The sequence below is a fragment of the Epinephelus lanceolatus genome, chromosome 11, assembly GCF_041903045.1.
Source record: "Epinephelus lanceolatus isolate andai-2023 chromosome 11, ASM4190304v1, whole genome shotgun sequence".
Taxonomy (NCBI): domain Eukaryota; kingdom Metazoa; phylum Chordata; class Actinopteri; order Perciformes; family Serranidae; genus Epinephelus; species Epinephelus lanceolatus.
This window is the reverse complement of record NC_135744.1, coordinates 22,973,102-22,994,195: the sequence shown is the minus strand read 5'-3', so window position 1 is coordinate 22,994,195 and position 21,094 is coordinate 22,973,102. Positions and strand designations below refer to the sequence as shown.

The 21,094-nt window shown below is 42.2% G+C and overlaps 1 protein-coding gene across 5 annotated transcripts in view; it reads left to right on the top strand.

Moving 5' to 3' along the window:
- ncor1 (nuclear receptor corepressor 1) overlaps nt 1-21,094 on the top strand; it is an 83,376-nt gene that overhangs the window by 39,885 nt on the left and 22,397 nt on the right. For 3 of the 5 annotated variants that reach the window (XM_078172369.1, XM_033637791.2, XM_078172371.1), the window contains 8 exons: nt 317-612; nt 6,386-6,451; nt 10,563-10,699; nt 10,790-10,886; nt 16,364-16,796; nt 16,891-17,014; nt 18,645-18,822; nt 19,431-19,598. In XM_078172369.1, coding sequence (XP_078028495.1) covers nt 317-612; nt 6,386-6,451; nt 10,563-10,699; nt 10,790-10,886; nt 16,364-16,796; nt 16,891-17,014; nt 18,645-18,822; nt 19,431-19,598 — 1,499 coding nt within the window. The remainder of the gene's footprint in view (nt 1-316; nt 613-6,385; nt 6,452-10,562; nt 10,700-10,789; nt 10,887-16,363; nt 16,797-16,890; nt 17,015-18,644; nt 18,823-19,430; nt 19,599-21,094) is intronic. The other 2 variants (XM_078172370.1, XM_033637806.2) reach the window with 1 other exon arrangement.

Here is a 21,094-nt window from a genome sequence, read left to right as displayed (position 1 = left end):
AATGAATAAAAATAAATAGAGAGATGGTAATGGCAATACAAAAAAATAAAAATTAATTTAAAAAAAAATATAAAATGTAATATATAGTCAAAAAAATAAAAATACTATACTTTTTCCAAAAGGAAAGGTATAGTTTTTAAATGTATACCCTGACTATATGTTGACAAATTCTAATATGCCTTTCTTGTGTGTTTAGTCATAAAGGAAAATACCAGATCACAAAAAGAGCCTGTTATTGCTGAGTCAAAAGGGAATAGATATTTGCTGTACCAACAGTCTCTAAAGCTGTGTTTTCCCCCTCTTCCAAAAACCACAGGGACATTGGCAAGGACAAAGACAAGTGTGACGGTGGGGAGGACGAGGACGGAAAGGAGCAAAACACGCCGCGTGGCAGGAAGACTGCCAACAGCCAGGGCCGCCGTAAGGGAAGGATCACCACACGCTCCATGGCCAATGAGGCTGCATCTGTGGCGGCTGAGGAGGCACCTCCCCCTGCCCCTGAGCCTGCCTTGCCAGATCCTCCGCAGCTCCCTAAGCCTGATCCGATGCAGAAGTCCATGAAGGAACCTGCAAAACCCCAGACTCCAGTAGCTTCCATGGATGCTAATAAAGGTGAATCCTCTTGGGGATGCTCTCTGCAAGTCTTTTTACAACACAGCTCCACACTTACTGACACAAAATCGAGGGAAAGGGAGCTCACATTAAGAACAGTATTTCACAGGAAGAAAAGAATGTTTGCACTAGATTAGTTTTTCAAGTTGAAGCAGTAATGCTGTTATTATATTTTTTGGCAAGGCGCTGAACGTTACAGAACATTTTTTCAATGGCTGTGCCACTTGTTGAATTTATTTGGAGGGGATACCCACTCAGTTTTATACACAGTCTGCACTCAGTTTATATACCTTGCATATAACCTGCAAAGATTAGACACAGGAATTGTTTAGATGGGATGGTCTTTCGATGGTAACATTAACCCTTTAATTGCATCAAAGGGTGAGTTCTGTATTTTCTAACCTGGACCCTATTTTCCCATGTTTTTGTGTCTAAGCTGCAGCTGGCAGCAGCAGGCTGCAATGTAAGGCGTGTTCCCACCACCAATTTATGTCCACTATAAGTACTCATTGTAGCCACTGACAGGCTCAGATTATTATTATGAGTGTCTGACAACTTCTGACAACTTAAATAGAGGATCCATACAGAGATCACCACAGCCTCCAGACCCCATTTAAATAAACAGTAATTTTAGTATATATGGAGTCAGCATATTTTCACATCTAACTGGGAGAATTAAGGGTTTATTTTAGCCAAACCAGATTTGTTGATTGTAGGAACAGTGGAAAGATGCATCAAGACAGTTTTTGTGAATTATTTTGTTTCTGTTGACTTAGAGTGATAAAAATACTGTTTATTTAGATGGAGTCTGGTGGGTTTGATGATAGCAATTTTAGAGCTGTTTCTGGTTTTAAAAAAGGATCTCACTCTTCAACAGAGGTCTATCTCTGTAGGGATCCTCTCCATAAGTTGTCAGACACTTAGAATAACAATCTGAGCCTGTCTGCCGAAAAACAAGAACTTTAAGTGGATGTACATTTACAGCGTAAACATGCCCCACATGTTTACATCGCAGCCTGTTCGCTGCTGCCGCCTGCAGAGGTCTCAATTTGAAAAGCTCTTGTTTCCATTAATCGCTTTGACACAAAAATATGATTCAGGTTGAAAAATGCCAAACTTACCCTTTCATGAAACATGCCAAAAACCTTGCAGCAATTTATGGAAGTGACCACAGCGTCCATTCTCTGGCATCACATTTAGCTTCTAAATTGTCACAGTCAGCTAAACATACTGTTCATAGTGTTAGCTTTTTGTGTTACGAGCTGGGACAATTGAATAGCCACACACGCAAACAAGTGTTAGACATGTCAGAATATAGCTCTGCTGGCTTCCTCCTTCCTCAAAATGTGCAGATTCATCAGCTGTTTATAGACTGAGAGTGGACAGTTGGTTTCAGGCACTCAGTGCCAAGTGTCAGACAGACTCTGTCCTGCATTGCACTCCACTCAGGAAGCTGTATGCAGTCTGTCCATCACCATGGCAATGTGCTGCTCTGCTCATGGTGCTCAGTCACGCACTTGGTGCTCTTCCACCCTTTTGGAGTCTGTCACTCTGACAATGCTAGCTCAGGTTTTCAGGTATCCAAGAAGTCCGCGTGCACTAAGCCTGTTGTGGTGTTAATCTGTATCATTAATGCACTGTTTTGTAAGTTGCTTCTCCGCCACCTGCTCCATCCCTCTGCTGTCTGCTGAGCTCTACCTCACTCAACAGTCTGAGTTATGCAAGGTCTGCCCTATAATGTGATTAACTAACCGTCTGCACTGTGTCCTTCCATCCTCTCAACCCTCTGACCTTTCTGGCCTCGTTCTGGGCGTATCATGCTTTACATAGGACTGAGTCAACTGTAATCTCCCCTCTGTGACTGCATCGTGGATTTTGTGTATCTAAGGGGTGGAAGATAAAAATAGATTCATAGATGCATCTCTTGAAAGATTATGTCTCGATGCATTTTGGCTTCTATGAAGTCTCTTCCATCTATTATTACTATTGATAAAAGATAATGGAGTGTAATGGAGTGTAGCAGTGGTCAATATGTCCTGTAAATATTATCACAACCTTTTTAGGTGATATGGAGATACACAATATATATATATCTCAATATTTTGAAATCTCCTCTAAACTACTGTAGACTACTGAAATACTTATAAAGTTAGATAAAGAGTTACTGCAATAAAGTTAATGTATCGTTATAATAAAGTTAAATGAAGTACTTATATAATAAAGTCAAGCAAAGTACTATTACAATTAAGTTAAATTCAGTACCATTATAATTAAGTTGATTAAAGTACTATTATAATGAAGTTAAATAAAGTGCTGTTATAGAAAGGTAAATAAAGTTCAGATATAATAAAGTAAATTAAATATTGTTATAATAAAGTTAAGTGAAGTACTATTACAATAAAGGTAAATAGAATACTGTTATAAAGTTTAAAAAAATAACTATTATAATAAAGGTTGAACTATTTTATAATAAATTTACTTAAAGGGCCAGTGTGTAAAATGGGTTGAAAACAGTGACATGTAGCGTTTAGATTCTAGATTGCAGCACTCACTCGCTCGCCAGTGCTCACCCCTCCCGTCTGCAAAGTTATGGTGGCCTCCGAGGACCTCAACACTTTGGAAAAATGGTGTTGTCTGTGACAGAGAACAGCGTCTCTGCCGGTAACATAGCCGAAGCAACGAGCAATGAGGTGAAGATCTAAACCATATTACGATATATGTTATAGGTTATTGTCCTTCATGAACCCCCTCCGTCGCTGTAAAACATCACCGATGTTTATTCTCTGCTGCCGCTTGTCCCATTTTCTTTGCCCCTCTTTGCGTCTTCTTTTCCTTGCAGATGACGGCTCGGGTTCATTCTCTCCTGTTGCGTGGGAAGTGTGGTCCATTCGCAAACTTTATAACTAAAAAAACTTTTCACTACTCTCTATCGACGAACTACTAACACTCTCTGCTGTTTCCTCCTCCTTCTTCCTTCCTTCCTTCCTTCCGCTGTCGTCTTCGTTGGTTTATTTATACACGCGAAACGCATAATTATAAGGCTACGAAAACCAAACAAATTTTATTTTATAGCAATTATACACTTAAATAAACATATTAATGGGTAGACTATTCAGATTCAGATTCAGATTTGACAATAAACCATGCCAAATATTACACACTGGCCCTTTAAGTGAAGTACTATTACAATAAGGGTAAATAGAATACTGTTATAAAGTTAAAAAAAATAACTATTATAAGAAAGGTTGAACTATTTTATAATAAATTTACTCTAATAAAAATATTGTTATAATGAAATAAATCAAAGCGGAACAACTTGTGCTTTTATTCTGAAGCCAAACGGCTCATCTGGGGCAGGAAGTGTTCAGGAAACAAACAGCTCTCTCTCTCCAGTTCATATAGCAATAACATTTGCAAGTCGCACTGGTGCTCCATGGTTGCAAATCACGACTGGGTGGTTGCGGTCTGGAGCCCTGCAGATACAAAAACCCAAGCCTTACCAGCTCACTGGATGTGTGTGATGTTTCAAGCTTGTGAGGTTTTTTTTTTTGTTTTTCTTTGTGTAGTGAGAGGGAGAGAGCAAGAAACTTTCATGCAGATGGCTTAAATAAAATAACGTGACAATTTATTCTCAATGTTAACATCAGTTTAGTCATGTTGTCCATCTGCACATAGAACAAGCAGCGATACTTAAGTTTAATCGGTAAAACACCAAACCCTAAATGGAAGTTAAGGACACATTCAAACTGGTGCTATTTGGTCCGCTTTAAACGAACCCTGGTCCGCTTCCACGAGTAGTTTGGTTCGTTTGGAGTGGTGTGAACGCTCATTTGAACTCTGGTGCGGACAAAACAAGCAAACCCTGGTCCGCTTGAAAACTGAGGGTCTCAGTTCATTTGCAAGTGGTTCGCTTATGGTGGGAAATGTAAACGGACTATCCAGCGAACCAAAGAGAGGAAGTGAACCAGAGAGAGGAAGTGACAGAGAGCGCAGTGCATTTTGGGTAGAAAAACAAAACAAAGCCAACAGCGCGAACTGGGATAAGCAGAGGTAAAAAAATAAAAAGTTGTAAAATATCTCGTGGGCAGACGTGGAGTAGTGAGGAGGAGCAGGTGCTTACCCCAAGACTGCATAACTTTGGTGTTGCTCCATTGTTTTTGTGGTGACCATGCTGGCCGAAGGGGATGGATTTCCGTTTCTGGTCCTGGCAAATCGATGAGCCAGGTTTTCTTCTTTCTCATGCTTTTTTTCCTCCTGGTCAGTGGTCGTTTTGGGCAATACCGCCCCCCAAACGAACAGCTGTTTTAACTTTGTGACGTTGTCCAGGCGGTTTGGTCTGCTTTAAAAAGTGCAGTGTGAAAGTGAACTGAACCAAATGAAGGTGTGAAATTTTTCGGCATTCCCCACCCATTCGAACCGAGTCCCCAGGACTATCCCGGTGTGAATGCACCCTAAATCTTGTTTTCTTTAATTAAAGATCTTTACAGCTGTGCCATGTTTTAAAAGTAGCAAGAAGTCACAGTGAGAGAAAAAAATTAAGCATGTATAGAATCAAAAATTTTGAAGAGTCAGCATAAATCAATAATTGTTTTATAATGGCATTGTAGCCGTTTAAATCGAATCGGGTGATGTGCCCAGATATTACCAGCCCTGGTATCTGTTTGCTTGCACTCTTGTAACCCCTGCAGCTATGGCGCTTCTTAGAAGTAAGTGGTGCTAAAGGTTAGCTATCTGTCAGTCTTGCCCAGTTGAAATGGTGCCAGGTGAGTTCAGGAAGCTGCTGATTCAGTGGGTGGGGGTTTGATCTTGTTAGAAGCTGTGGGGGATGGCGTATGTGTCTGAGTGTGTGTTATTAGGTGCATGAGATGGTATGCTGTAGGCAGACACCCTGTGTGTTTTCATAGCACTGAGATGAATGACCACCCCCGAGGGGTCCAGACTGTCACGGGGAGAACATGCGAGTTTTGCCACGGGAAAAGGAAGTCTAGTGCAACTGACATTTGTTTGACTGAAGTGTAACAGACTGTGTGGCCGGGGGACCTTTGGTAGGAGCCGTCTAAACAGTGAGAATTGATCTCCTCATCTTCGAAGTTGGTGGGTGGATGAAGGGGGGGGGGGGGGGGGCAAGCCTCCTGTTAATGTCAAGGGTACATCTGCTGCTATATTAGTCCAAATGTTTACACAGTCTCAGTGGGTGCCATGGAGGAGAGTGGGCTAGAGTTCACTCAGCCCCCCTCCATACTAACCGTGCACTTCTGTGAATTTTGTCGGGGGTGTGGAGCTGTGTAGCCAAGCCGAGGCAAGAAGGAGGAGTGTGTGTGTGTATGTGTGTTCATGTGTGTGTGATGCGCAGTGTCACAGTAGAAGGGGTGGGAGGGTTTTGGGCTGGCTGTTCCATCTGTCTATTTGTCTCCATCCAAGGCCATTTCCCAAAGAGGGAGGCAGAGCTCTCAACTCTGCCGCTGTCTGGCGCTACATCAGCTGACCAAGGCCCTCCCATCGTGGATTAGAGAGGAGGAGGGCTCGCTCTGGGCTGTGGGGAAGGAGAGAGAAAGAGAGATAGGGAAGAGAGAAAGAGAGTGTAAGTGAGGGAGCAGGTCTCGGCAGCCCCTGAATGTAAACAGATTATTAGATTAGTGGCCATGAGAAGGAGACGGCTGAAGGGAGGACCGTCACTCTCTCTCTGTCCGTCTCCCTCCCTTCGTCTCACTCTCTCCCTCGCTGTCTTTCTCTCAGTGCTGATGGGGCTGTGTCTTTTTTCTTTGTGATTTAGCTGGTGCTGGTGAAACTGGAGAAACTTCTCGCTGGACCGAGGAGGAGATGGAGGTTGCCAAAAAAGGTAGTGTTTCAGTTTATTTCCCTCTTGCTTTATCTCCCTCCGTCCTTTCTCCGCGTTGCTCTGCTTTTTATGATCTTTCCTTGTTTCCTCCCTCCCTCCTCCCCTGTCTTTCTTCTTTCCTCTTCTGATTATCTGATATTGCCTCGCCCTGCCTGTTTCTTACATGCACACAGGAACGTACGTGCACATGCGTTCACATAAAAAGAAGCTTGTGCTGGTGTTTTACTGGGAGCTGACAGAGACCCATGCGAGAGATTTTTTTTGTTTTACTTCTTTCAGCTATGCTGTTCTGCTGGCTTCTCTGAAGTGATCTATTAAGGCCATCCATGAAGCAACAGAGCGTGACCATTGCAGCTTCCTCCAAAGATCACTATCTATTATTCACGTTCAAAAACTTTGTCAGGTCCTCCAGAACATTTGACTTTGCTGTTGTGAATGCCTCAAAATGTTTATTGCATGCACACTGTGCCTGGTCTCAGACTGCGCCGCTGCAGTTATTAGTCGGGTCATATGCCATTCTAGTGTGCCCCCTTTCCCCCTTTTTGCTTGGCTTTGTTGGTATAGACTCTTAAGTCTGGTTCCCTGAGTGCCAAGACCCACAGACGGGGGGAGTAAATAAAGGGATTAATGTGGATTAATTAAGACTCTCTTGGAGATTTACCTCGCTCTTAACAAAAATACACTGCTGCTATGATCTCCTCAGGCATTCAGACTTGTATGTTAGATATGTCTGTGGATTAGTGTACGGAAAAGAGACCTGCACAAGCTCCTCTGGTCATATGACACAGTCACATTCAGAAATCACGTTATGCTGTGCCGCCACATATGGCTGGCCATGCAAGCATTAAACACAGTTCCTCTGGCAGCCATTGCTGTAACCTGTTGATCTACATAAGCCTCAGTGTTAATACCGGGCTGACACATCTCAGGCCCGGCAGCCAAATCAGAAGTTTTCATGGAGGAAAAAGAAGCTCAACTCTAAGCTAACTGAACACTTATGAACGAGTAGGTTTTTATTAATTTGGCCCCTGACAAATTAAGGAAGTCAGATATAAAATAAATCGACATCCATCTCTTCCTACAAGCTGTGTTAATTTTGTTATCAAAAGCTATGCGAACACGGCTTGGAAGAAAGATACAAGGTCATATTTGGGCCCACACATTCCTTCACTCTTAATTTTTAAACCTGTGTTCTTCATCAGGTAATTGTAAGATAAAATCCTTTGTGAAATAAGAGTAAATGTACAATATAATCATATGACTAAAAAAGACTAAAATTAAACTAAAAGAAATTTAAAATGTAGTTGTCATTGACTAAATATAATTTATATTTACAGCTTTCTTTAACTAAGATGAGACTAAAATGTCCTGACCTTTAGTCAATTAAAACTTGACTTTAAAATCAAAACAGGATAAGGTTGACTAAACAGGATAACAGCTGACAAGGACATTTGACAGAAACTAAGACTTAATTAAAAAAATAGCTGACAAAAAGAACACTACTTGCAAGCAGATATGTAATCAGACACGATCTTGTCCCATCGAGCTCCAATATTGAGGTCTAATACTGGTAGTTAGTGAAGTCGCAGATAATAAGACGCTTGCTGCAAGTGCATTATTTAAGCAGCTAGAACACCTCACACTTTCATTTATGTAATACAACAGCGCGGCAGTTTCCTCAAAAATGACAACTTTATCAAAAATTGACTAAGCTTCACAAAGGTTCTTTATAACATTCACATGATGATATTTGTCAGTATATCTACCAAACCAACAATTTAAAACGAACACGATAACATCTTATTAGCTCGCTCAAGGGTTTCCTTCAAGGATGTTTATGCAATATGAGTGGGTAGATGTCACCTCGGTTATACTGCGGTAGCATGTCAGGGCTCGACTGTTGCCAGGTTGCTACTGGCAACCATTTTCAGAAATTGGCAACTAATTCTTAGCCCCTGGTTGACATCAGTGGCAACTGCTTTTTAACTGCTTTTTATGTAAATGGCACAGACAGCAAAACATGCACCCCAAAATACATATTTGTTATATTTGTTGCACTAGTGATATTTGTTTAACGCCATGACAGTCAGGACCAGAACCAGACGATGCTGTACATGGATAGGTGCAAATGACGACTTTGCACATGCGTTGGTGCATTTACTCATGCACCAATTCACAGGCATATACTGGTATTTTGTATACCAGAAAATAGTGATAGACACTTTAACTCATAACACTAACAGGAGCAGTGTGTAGGATTCTTAGGATTTAGTGACATCTAGCGGTGAGGATTGCAGATTGCTACCAGCTGAAACTCTCCCGCTTAGCATTCCTTCAGTGTTCTTTGTCCAGGAGGTTTTTACCGAGAGCTAAATTATCTGCTGAGGTCTTCTTTTCCAAACAAAAAGACCAGATGGTTTAAACCAGTAAAAACACTGAATAAAGCATTTCCCCCTTAAAAAAAATCTATTTTTTGAAGCAGCTGTCATGGAGGGACCGCTAACTATGTCAGCCAATGCAAAAAACGCGAATGGCTCTAGGACCACTGTTTGTTTTGTCCATTCTGGGCTACTGTAGAAACCTGGCGATGCAACATGGCAGACTCTGTGCAAAGGACCTGCTACCTATGTAGATAGAAGCAACTCCAAGTTAACAAAAAGACAAGTCTTATTTTAAAGGTGATTATACGCTTAAGAAAACATACTTATTATATTCCAATATGCCGATATGTCCTCCTATATCCCACATATTGTCATTATTAAGCTGACTTATAACTGCATAGAATCAAAATTACTCAAAATATAAGGTGTTAAAAAATGGCGATCATATTTTCAGTTGTGGCTACAAAAAGCTGCTAGCTGCTTAATCACTTTTAAAAGTTATTATTGAGCCTTCATGTATTATGTATGTATGTAAATATTTATTTCCGTAAAGCTTCAAGAATGGGGGAAAAACAGCAATCTTGTCAGATCCTGCAGCTTTAAAAAATGTGTGATTGCTTCATTTGATTATTTCTCTCTCAGTCCACTCACTATCATTTGTCATGTGACAAATGTAGCTGTCAGGATGGTTGAGCAAGTGTACATTTAGCTAAAGGCATGTAAGTGAAGGTCCGGGTGCCGCACTTGTGATAAATATCTGTTGTTGAACACGTTGCGTGCACTGCAGTGCTCAGCTTTTAAACTGTGTAGATTATCTGTTTGGAGGGTCTTGCTGATGGTGAAAGTGTTTCATGCATATTTTTATGGCTGTTCGATGAAGTTGCCGTAGTGGTCACCACAAAGGATGATGTGTTTTGTTCTGTGCAGTCATTAGGTTTCCCCAGTATCTTACAGAATACTCAAGCTGTCCAACATCTCTGGGCTGTCTGCAAGTCTAAGTGACTCTAAATAAGATGAGTCACTCTGAACAGTCCCATTGCCCCCATTCCCTCATTTAACTGGAGCAGTAATGGGGCTTTTTGTTGAGCTCTGTGGTGATTTGTCAAGCTGCCAGTATCCCTCCTCTTCAGTCGGGCTGGGAGGGAGGGGAGGTCACGGGGTTAGGGGATTTAGAGACGAGAAGCCCTAATGTCAAAGGTAAATGGCAGTTTTCCAGTTCACTGCAGCTTGGCTGAGTCGTTCAGCATTTAGTGAGGGCGTCAAAGCTGATTGTGCACTCAGCTCTGTGTTAATCGGGATGGGGAAGAGCAACAGCAAACCATAGCAACAGTGGAGTGTCATTTTGCAGCAGTACCGAAAGTTCTCCCTCAATAGTAACACCTGCAGCAGCTTTTAACTCTAAAGAGAAGATTCATTGAGATCATCTGCTTGAATCATGGTGATGGTGCTCAAAAAGCATGAAGCAATAATTGGAAATATGTGAAGTATAGCATGTCAGGGTATGTCCACGTCAAATCAGGCTTTAATGTCTTTGCCATACCCCTCTGCTGGTCCTTTTAGATCACTTGAATCCTATTTATACACAGTATATGACATCACCATAATTCCTCCAATAAAGTATTTGCCTACATTATGTTACATAACGAGTGATTTTTTTCTGATTAAGTTGTGTTCTATCAAGTGTTCAAATGCTGCACGTCTGTAACGCTCAGTTGTCTCTCCTGCAACAGGGCTTGTTGAGCACGGGCGAAACTGGACAGCCATTGCCAAAATGGTGGGCACCAAAAGCGAGGCACAGTGCAAGAACTTCTATTTCAATTACAAGAGACGTCACAACCTGGACAACCTGCTCCAGCAGCATAAGCAGGTAAGCTACTGAGCACTCTCAGCCTTTTCTCACAGTCTGTCGCTGAGCTGTAATGTATGAATGCAAAACACTATTCTTTGTGTTTCCCAGGATACACGGCGGGCTCGTGCTGATAGGTCTCAAGGTGAAGGTCTAGCCACCGTGTCACCTGATGATGACGATGATGACAACGCAGATGACAGTGAAGGTCAGTGAGATGGATGATAGGAAGTGCATGCTCATCATTAAACACACAGACACACACGTAACAAAACACGATTGTTTTGGACTTTTCTTCCTGTTTGAATTTTTTGGCCTTGTCTCTGAGTTGTGAAGGTGTTAAAGGGATAGATAGTGGGGTTGTTTGAGGTACAGGAACACTGCCACGGAAGCTAAGCGAAATGTATTTTAGCTACCTACAATAATCAATATCAGTTTAAGTGTACGCTGTATTTAGAAACTACTACTACTACTGCTTTGCCTTGCCGTCACACATCCATTTTAGACGGGGAAATGAAGCCGTTATCTATGCCCTCTTCAAAGCTACCAGACTCCTGTGACAAAACGGTGATTTTGCCTCACCAAACATGAGGAACTGCTCATCTACTGCTGCCTCGATCGGTTCATTTGTTGTGTTATTGTGTGACTTTTGGATCCGAACTAACGTGACGACCACAGTAGTACATTGCTTAATGTTTGTGCCAGTTACACCAGGGCCACACTGCCTGTGTGTGCACTGCGTGACAGCTACCTCGCTGAACTGTTGCAGCTAGCACGCATGCAGTGTTTACACGGACAGCGCTGCTGCTGCAGACCTATTTTTCCTCATTGAGTTTTCCTCACGTAAAAGCCACAATAAGATCCCTGTCTTAAAACAATGAAGGGATTCTGTCCACAGAAACGCAAGAGTGCTTTTAATTTGAAACAGAAATATGAAGTGTTGAGTTAAAAATGAACATGTACGCTTTGTGTCATGTCTTTGAGATATTCTGCAGATACAGACATTGAAACTGTAGTGAAGGTGTAATGTTGCTGGTATAATGTCTATGATAATCAACACGTAATTTTCACTGTCTATTTTTGCTGCCATGTCACATGAAAAAATGGGCCATGCTTGGAATATCTAGAAGAGCAGCTGCTGAGAGGCAGGCAAACCGTGCCTGAGCAGCACTGCTCACACAGGCAGTGTAGCTACTCTAACCTGCTAAGATCGGCGACGAATGTGTGCTGCTCATGCAGGCAGTGTGGCCTGGGCATTATGGGGTTATGGAAGATCGATAACACAATTCTTAAAGACAGCTTGGCTCAGTGTTGAAGAGGCACATTAGGCGGGCATCATCATCATGCAGAAACCTGCGTCAAGTCACACAAGACGAAATTTTAAGAAGGTGGAAGAAAACGTACTTCGAACAAAATTTGAATGATTGGATTTGAATACATAAGGATTATTACTGGTCTGCTACAGAGTGATTTAAAATCTCAATAAAACAAAAAATAATGGACCCACCCTTTAAGTGAGGAGGGTAGGGAGGGAAAAAATGCAGTGACAAGAATAGTGCAAAGCTGGGAAGCCTGAACCAGAATGCCCTCTGAATTGTCATGTAAGGATTTTATCTGAGCTGATGGTGATGTGCTTGCTCTCCGCTGACTGTAGTTTTAATGAGAGAGAAAAAAGGATCAAATGAAAAAAAGCAAGGGCGGGAGAGGTGGAGATAAAAGATATGAACTAATTCTGAGTACATGGGCGCCTGTTGCATAACATTCTTGGCTTTGAAGACTCAACAAAGCCTGCTCTTTGAACACAAAGTGCCGGTCCACTTGTTTGATCCGGCAAGCCTGCCTGTCTACCCGCCCCCCTCTCCTCTCCAGAGGTCCTTATCTTTGCTGGTGAAGGCAGTCCACCATAAAAAAGATAGCATGCTCCACACAGAAATATATTAATATGAATGTTGCCTTAATGATACTGAAAAGTGCTGGTTTGTAGAAACTGTTTTTAACAGCAAAGTGATTCGATATGTCCGTTTTGTTGGAGCTGCTCAGCAGACTTATATGTAATTTAAACAGCCTCCAGTTCAGAAGATAGCAGCGACGACAGCAGGAGGTCACAAGGTTCTCTGTCATGTTTATTTGACTTTCTCTTTGTCCCATGGAAACCCAAACTACGCTTTAGAGGCCTTGGTGATCTGTAGCCTGTGGGTCTCACATTATATCTATCAGACAGTAGAGCACATAAAGCCGGAGGAGGCATCAGCACAGCTCTGTTAATGAGCACTCACTGACATTTAAATGTTTGTTATTTGGCTGTTAAGTATTACTCTGATTTGGGTTTGATACATGTTATGCATCTGCAAACTGTTTTTGCATAGACATACCGCCTGGACAACCATCACCATGGCAACAACTGCAGCGGTAGAAAATATGTAAACCAACAGAGGCAGGCAGATTTTTTAAATATGCAGTTTCTATCTTAAAGCCTCAGTGTGTAAAAATGGTGAGTAACAGTGACATCAGCGGTCAAATTCTAGATTGCAGGGCTCACTCGCACTCACTCGCTCACCCCTCCCATCGGGTAAGTGACGGTGGCCTCGAAGGACAAAAAGCCTTGCGCAGACAGCAGAGATCCATCCACAAGTTTTTCAGGTTTTTCAGGAGTAGGCCTATCTAGCAATGAGGTGAATATTTATATCTAAACCATGTTACGATATTGTAGCAACCCTGCAGTAAATGTTCTGTTATAATGTCAATGTTCTGTGTGTTAATGGCATGTTTGGGATTGAATGAGTATAGGTAGGGGGGCAGGGTGTGAGTGTGACGGGAATGAGAGCTGTGTGAGTGCGCATGCTGGTGTGTGTATGAGTGAGCTGGAGGAGAGAGCAGCAGTGCACAGTTGGAGTTACAGCTAAGTTCTTGTTTGTTGGTTGTTTTGGTGTGGTTACGGCCAACAGTAACCTGTACTGTTCAGTAATAAATGGTGGTTTGCCGAATAACTGCGTCATCCTTTCCATACGTCCTGACGGACGCTACAATATGTTATAGCTTACCAGTGAGATATAGGTTATCTGTGAGATATAACGTTATGTTAGGAGTGTTTTATCTCTAATTGTTTTGGTAACACAAGCAAACATTAGCACAGTAATGCTTAAATAACACGTTTTATGTGTTAGTCACGCACAGTGCGGCAAATATAAGTTGGTACGATTATAATATATGCGTTTCCAGAGTGTTCTTTCACAGGAGTTCTTTCCACCTGGAATAAGCAACTCCGATATTCACTCGCGTTTTGTCCCGTCCTCGCTTATCTGATCTTTTTCTTTTATTTGGTGGTGTGGTTTCCCTCTTACGGGGCAAAACATGTGTGTGGTCCTCCATTTAAAGTGCGACAGAATCATGAAAGTACAAAGCAGGTTCACGCAGAAGCACCCCGGATTGAGCTTCACCTTCTCTGTCTCCAGTGACGGCAAGTTCTAGGTAAACGCGAAAGGCGAACCGCGTATATCCCTTTCGGGCACTGTATTCAAATATGGCGACGCAAGAGGGCAGCCTCCAGCAGACCGCGCCTGTGCCTGTGCCTGCCTGTGTATATATATAGAGAAGAAATTATTCTAAGCCTATGAGAAAGCTTCCATTTGTATGTGAATTGCATTACACTTTAGTAAATAATTATTTATGAAAGCAATAGTTGATATTTGCTAATAAACAACCACGTAAATTACACATTATAACTTTAAGAATGTGATTTCCAGATATGGCTTCATGTTTTTATTATTTAAAAAAGTTCAGTTTATTCAGTGTTTTTTGGCTCACTGTGTGTCCACGCAGTTTAAGATTCTTAAGGAACAGATGATTAGATTTATTATCATCAGAGTATTAGAGTATTTTGAAAGTCTTGTATCTTTGAAGCCTTGGATTTAGCATAAGCAACCTTTAACGTTACAAAGCAAGAACCATACATAAACAAAAAGTGGTCATAGATAAGGTACAGTACGAACTGGCAATGACGTGTGCCAAAACAAAACGTGACAATGGAGGAAGCACAGATGGGTAGGAAAGAAATGTATGAGGCATTAAATGTATGAGGTACCTTTTTGGATTGTTACGTGGCTTTTAATACACGTCAAGGCTTTTAAACATAAGAAATCACCCCAGTAGGTAGATTTATGTCACAACAGATCTACATTTGGTTTCATTTTCATTTTTAATAAATGTTGCACACCCTAACCAGAGTTATCACCCAAATCAGATTTGGTTGTTCAATACGAATATTTGACTGTTCATTCCTTTTTTCTATATAGAGAATGGGAGTTTGAATGAGGTTTGGCTGGCAGTTGAGGGTGACATTGATGTTCACATAATATAGTGAACAATCCCAGTTAGCCCTCCTAGCTAATAAGTGCTAACTGTGCTATCAACAGATTGTGCAATGTGCAACAACATTTTTTGCCGACACTGGATATCGAACAAAAGCCGGAGCCTGTATGGTATTACAAAAGCCAGAGCTTGTACCAGAGCAGCATAAAAGTGAGGAGTGGTCAGACTGCAGCTATAACTGGGGGCCAAAATGACTGTTCGACTTGAAGAATCTCATATGACTGAGGAGTCTCCGACTGATGACCTGAATCTTCAACTTTCAGAGGGCAGCAATAAACAAAAATGTAAACATGCAGTAGTGACTGTAATTGTTAAGGCACTCAAATATTGGCATATTTTCAGTGAGAGGAAAAAAATAACGTAAATGTCAGTAATTCTCCATCATGAGAATCTGACCTGTTCACTGCTAAACTGCAGCCTGCATTTGCCCTTAATACAGGGCAGTCACAATAGATTGACATGTGACACGTGACGGCACATTCTGCAAGCCTAAAGCTCTTTAACCATATGCTTACATGTGTATACTCTATGACCAAGTATGGCAACATAGATGCAGTGATAAACTCTCTATAACATGAGTTATTAGGGGGTCACAGGGGACGCATCCCCCTCAAAATTTTGGACGTGTACATTTTGCCCTTCCACCCACCTACTCCAAAAAAAACCAACAACTAACGGAGGACTTTTATTTTGACAAATTAAATACATTTCCACAACTAATGGATGGAAAGAAAAAATCACCAGAATGCATTCAACTTGCCATCTGATGTGCAAAATTCTCTGACGTAGGACCCCAAACCCCCTAGTTTAAAAATATCGGCATGCATTTAGACACAAATCTTTGTCCATTGAGCTTGACTATCCCAGTTAACCAGGCCTAGCCGACTACTGAGGGGCTTCAGCTGATAGACAACAACTGGTGCACTGCCAAAACTTTCCTGGTAAAACTCATGCTCCAGAACTTCTGTTCTATGCATGCCAGTGGTAGACATAAATAGACTGTTTTGACAGATTTGGGTCACAGGGTGTACCAAACTGAAGGTCTGTTACTGAACAGTTCGGGGCAAATACACGTACCGTTATATCCTTAATTATGACATGGAGCCTGCATGATGGGGGCGCATGTTTCTAGTTATTGCGGCCTCTTGGGTTACTCACTGATTCATTCACTTGTTTCCCTGTCATAATACACTTGGTCTTCCTTATCTTATTTGGGTTGTCCTTTGTTCCTAAAAGCCATTCAAATTGGCTTCAATGTCTTGTGGGTTTCATGTTTTGTTGACGTGTACTTATTTATCCTCTGGTGCTTTTTCTTAGGCGGTGACAACAGCTCCGATACAGAGAGTGCCCCCTCCCCGTCTCAGTCTGGGGACTCCAAGAGGGCAGACAGTGCTGCAGGAGATGCTCATTGCTCTGACCAGGACAAAGGTCAGGCCAGTAATGGAAAGGCCATGGAGCCCTCCTACGGAGGACTCTGTGTCAAGGAAGAGAAGAGCCCAGAGAGTGAGACTGGATCTCAGGAGGAAAAGGCCAGGATGGCTTCCTATGCAGGCTCGGTGCATCCCAAACCTGAACCTCAGGATGTGGACATGAAGACTGTAGAGGTTCAGGTCAAGATGGAGCCTGAGATCAAGGAGAGAGGAGAAAAGGGAGAGCATGGTGAAAGGCACAGGGAGCTCCATTCAGATAATGACTCCAGTGCCACCTGCAGTGCTGACGAGGACGTAGAAGCGGAGCCTGACAGACAGAGGTGTGTTTTCATGTTGTCATGTTGTGTTGTGGTTTACAATCACAGGACTCGCTTTCGAGTGTGACATTTTACATTTTGCTCTCTGCCTCTGCAGAATGTTCTCCATGGACAAGCCCACGTTGCTCAACCCTCCAGGCTCGGTGCTGGTGTCCTCACCCAAGCAAACCCAGCTCAACATCCAGCAGCTGCATCAGCGGGCAGCCGCCATCCCTCCTATGGTAAGTCACAGTTTCAGGTTTAGACTGGCACGGAGGCAGGCGGCAGGTTGAAAGCATGCCCATATTACCCACATCAGTCATTATGAGCAATGTGATAAGATCAGAAGGTTTTTGCCTTCTAGACCCTGTCTACACATATACAGATATTCAGATAAATATACGATATGAGGATATTTTCATTTTTCGTCCACACACAAGTAAGTTGAAAACACTTTCCGTGGTGCAGATTTTTCAAAACTCGAAATACTTTGTAGCCATGTGGACACGTAAAATTGAGCATGTAGAAAATGATGATGTCATCTTATCAAAACCTGCATGTGCATTGTTACTTTAGGTAATGAGCATGCACCAGAAACAATAACAACAACAACAGCTGCGTTTGTTTACATTTTGTTAGCACTGCTTGGTCTGATGACTACATTATATCTTAACCTAGTATTGCTGCACCACCTCATGGACGAATGGAGGCATCTGCTGTGCCCAGTGTTATTTGGTCCACCTTAGTGTCGGCAGTTTAAAGTCCACCAGAATCGTTAATTTTGGATCAGGCGAGAAGATAACAGGACAGTTTTATAAGTGGGTTGTTGATGAGGAATAGAAGTTAAACTTTCTCATGTCTAGAGCATCAATTGTATCTTTGAGTGAGTTCCCATCCTGACTTCGAAGGGAAATCAACGGCGATGAGATCTCCTGTAGGTGTTTTGAAAAAGTTAACATAGTCTGCACACTTTGCTACCTTGTTTGGCCGTGTGGACAGAATTATTGTTTTAAAGGTCAGGGTTAAATATCTGTACGTTTAGACAGGGCCTTAATTTCTGGATGTACTCAACAGTTCCATGGTGTGCTTTGCTGACAATATGGACATGGATATGGATCATTTATCTACCAAAGTCTTGTTTTAAAGTGGAAACAGTGCTTTTGTTGTCCCCAGTAGCTATATCTACTAACCAAAGAGTATCAATTCAACTTCTTTGCAGTTAATTTCCCCAGTAACTGTTTGTTTTCACTTAAAGTGTAAGATCTATAGAGTCTTTTAAGGTCTTTGAATGAAGATATTCAGGGAATACATTTTAATTTGAGGTGTGGTCAGTGCTCTCTGTAGTGCTCAGATAAATTCAATACCTCATTTAAGCTCTATTTGCACGGGCGTGCTGTATGTCTGTACTATACTCGAATTTAATGACATTATTCCCCAGATATGATGTCAAAGCAAGAACCGTAGTAGTAAGATGAGCCCTCTGAATTTGCTCCCAAAAATACTGTCAAAACTTTAATTTACAATTGCCAGTACAGCCTCCATAATTCTCAAGAGACATAAAAAAAAAGCATGGAGGAATAAATACACATTGCAAAAAAATATAAAAAATTCACAGAGATGATGACTCACACTGGAAGATTATTATCCCACGACCTCTGTGTTTTGCGAAATACTGGAGTCAATTTGTGTTCCTGTTTTACTTGACAAATTACAGAAATGGCAGATTCGCACAGGATTAAGATCACAGGCGACCTCCTTAGTTATTACAGATGACTAAAGGTCACCAGGGGATTCTAGTCCGTGCAAATTTGGCTTAAGTTCATATCTGAAATTCCAACTCATCTGGACCTTTTCCCTCCTTGACTTATCTAGGTGCCTGGTCCTTTTGGCCCCGGCGGCGTGCCCATCAGTGGTTTTGCCATGTTGCAACACCAAATCAAAGCAGCGCACGAGTCGGCACACCAAGAGGAGAAGCAGAGGCAGGATCAGGGAGACCTGGAGCGCCGACCACCCTTCAACACCCGCAGCCCCACTGTAATAGACAGAGATGGTAAGAGAACAGAAACTATCCTCATTCTGTCCTCCTCTCCCCTTCTTCCTGGTCATCGCTCAGTCAGCCTGTTGCTGCTAGCGGTGGACTATTTATAGTTAATGCATTTTATAGGCCCCATTCATTTTTGTTCCCTTTTGAAAGAGGAAACGTTTGAGGGTGATCTGGACTGTCCCTGTTTCAAATCAGATGCAAACTCAAAGCTGCGGTCTGCGTCGATGCTTCTCTCTGGTTGAAGAAGAGGACTGTGGTGTTTTTTGAGGTTTTATGACTTGAGTGTGTCAGAGTAGGACACTTGCCGTCTCTGGGCAATCGGGTGTAGTTCAGCCTCTTAGCCTCAGAAGGTTGAGTGGTAAAGTCACTTGGCAGACTACATTACGGCGTGATTTTTGCAACGCTTTTAGCACCTTTTAGTCAGAGTGCTGTGAGGAGCAGAGCGTCTGTAAGTAAGCTGCTGAGCTCTGACGCCAACATAATTGTCACATAGGTTTCAGCGGATGTGTGCGCAGTTGGTGGTGCTAGTTGTAATCTAGGTCAGCTCAGTGCTCAACGGCATTGAGTTCTTGTTTTAATAGTCTTCCCTTTGTCCTTATGCCTGTGTACTGCAGGTAAGCCCTTACCGTACTTGCCTTATGACATGAAGCTGGCTCTGGACCAGGAGGTCCACTCTGGTCGGCCAGGCTCTCCCTACAGACTCTCCCCCAGGGAGCTGAGCAGGGCCTCACCCCAGCCTGACCCCAACGCCCCCAATGCCTCCCGCTACAGTGTGCCACCAGGTAAAAGCACACATGTTCACCTCCTCCTTCCTTCCCTTTTTGCTTCCTCCCTTCCTGCTGATACAAACTAGCCCTGCCAGACTCCCATGGAGTCTCTTGTGTTTGAAAGTGGAGGCAGTAAAGTATACTTTATGTTTGAGCCACTGTATTGATATGTACATTTTATATTCTTACAGGCTCTCATGATAGCCTGTTTTATACAGTTGCTCCCCTGTCTTTATTTGAAGTTAAAGTTGTAGCAGACGAGCGCTGTTGTGGGATTTTCTAATCCTGTCATAAGTCGGGTTTTGGTAGAGGTCAGGTTGAATTTCCTCTTGTCCAAAGGTATACGTACACACACTAGAGTTGTAGCATGAGTCAGCTGACATGAGCAATACATTTTGAAACCCAAATTTCTGTCAAGAAATATTAAATCACTAAAAACTGTGACGTTATAAATGTTTTCCTAGTGATTTTATTCTGAAAGTGTTCTGCTTTCTGCATAGTTGGCTTTTGGTTTGTAGTATCGTGGATCTTTGCTTCGAGCCTGTATCTCATGAGCCAGCTCTTCTTGGTGTAATCACACGCTGGAGACAGTAGAATGGTGATTTTGTAACTGCAGCGAATATGTCGACGATGAGTCAGATTATTTTTGGTCCGTCCACCAGGGCACAGAGAAAACATGAGCACGCTTCTTTTCCTAATCTTGGCCGTTGTCCTACATTCTTGTCTCAGAAAGAGGCCGAGATGGTGTGTGAATCACTGCCAGTCAATAGTAGCCATCATCGCCAGTTATATTTTTATGATTGCGGGCAAGTGGCAGATGGTGGCCAGAGATATTATGTTTTCATGTTGTCCATCCGTCTCTCCCATTCCCATAAAAGCATTATCTCAGGAACACTTCTGGAGACTTTGGCACAAACGTTCACTTGTACTTGACTAGATTTTGTTCGTCAGAGGTCATTGTGAGCTTACAAAACACTTTTTTGGCCATAACTCAAGAATACATTAATTATGACAAAATTCCACACAAATGTCTAATAGAATAAAATTATGAGGTGATGACAGTTTTATCCAAAAAGGTCAAAGGTCAGCTTCACTGTGACATCATAATGTTCTGCAAAAACACTTTTCTGGTCCTTACTCAACGCCATATCTCAGAAACTGAACGGTAGACATTTGGTCAGATACTGATGGTGACGCTAATCTTAGATGTCCACCTTGACACTGTGATGGCTGTAAAGATCTTCTGTGCTGTTGGGTTGAAGATGAGTGTGAAGTAGGGATGGGCAACACAAGCAAAAACACTATTCGAAAATCGTGGCAACTATTCGACAATTTTTCGAATAATAAATGTTGCTTCTTTGCAGCAACATCCATATTTGAACCAATATCTACTGTCATGGCTACAACCTTCTGTTTTGTCCTGTTCCTGTAGTACTCCACCACAAGCTCATTGGTTCTGCTGATATTGAGCTTCAGGTTATTGTTGTCGCACCATGTGACGAAGCTCTCTG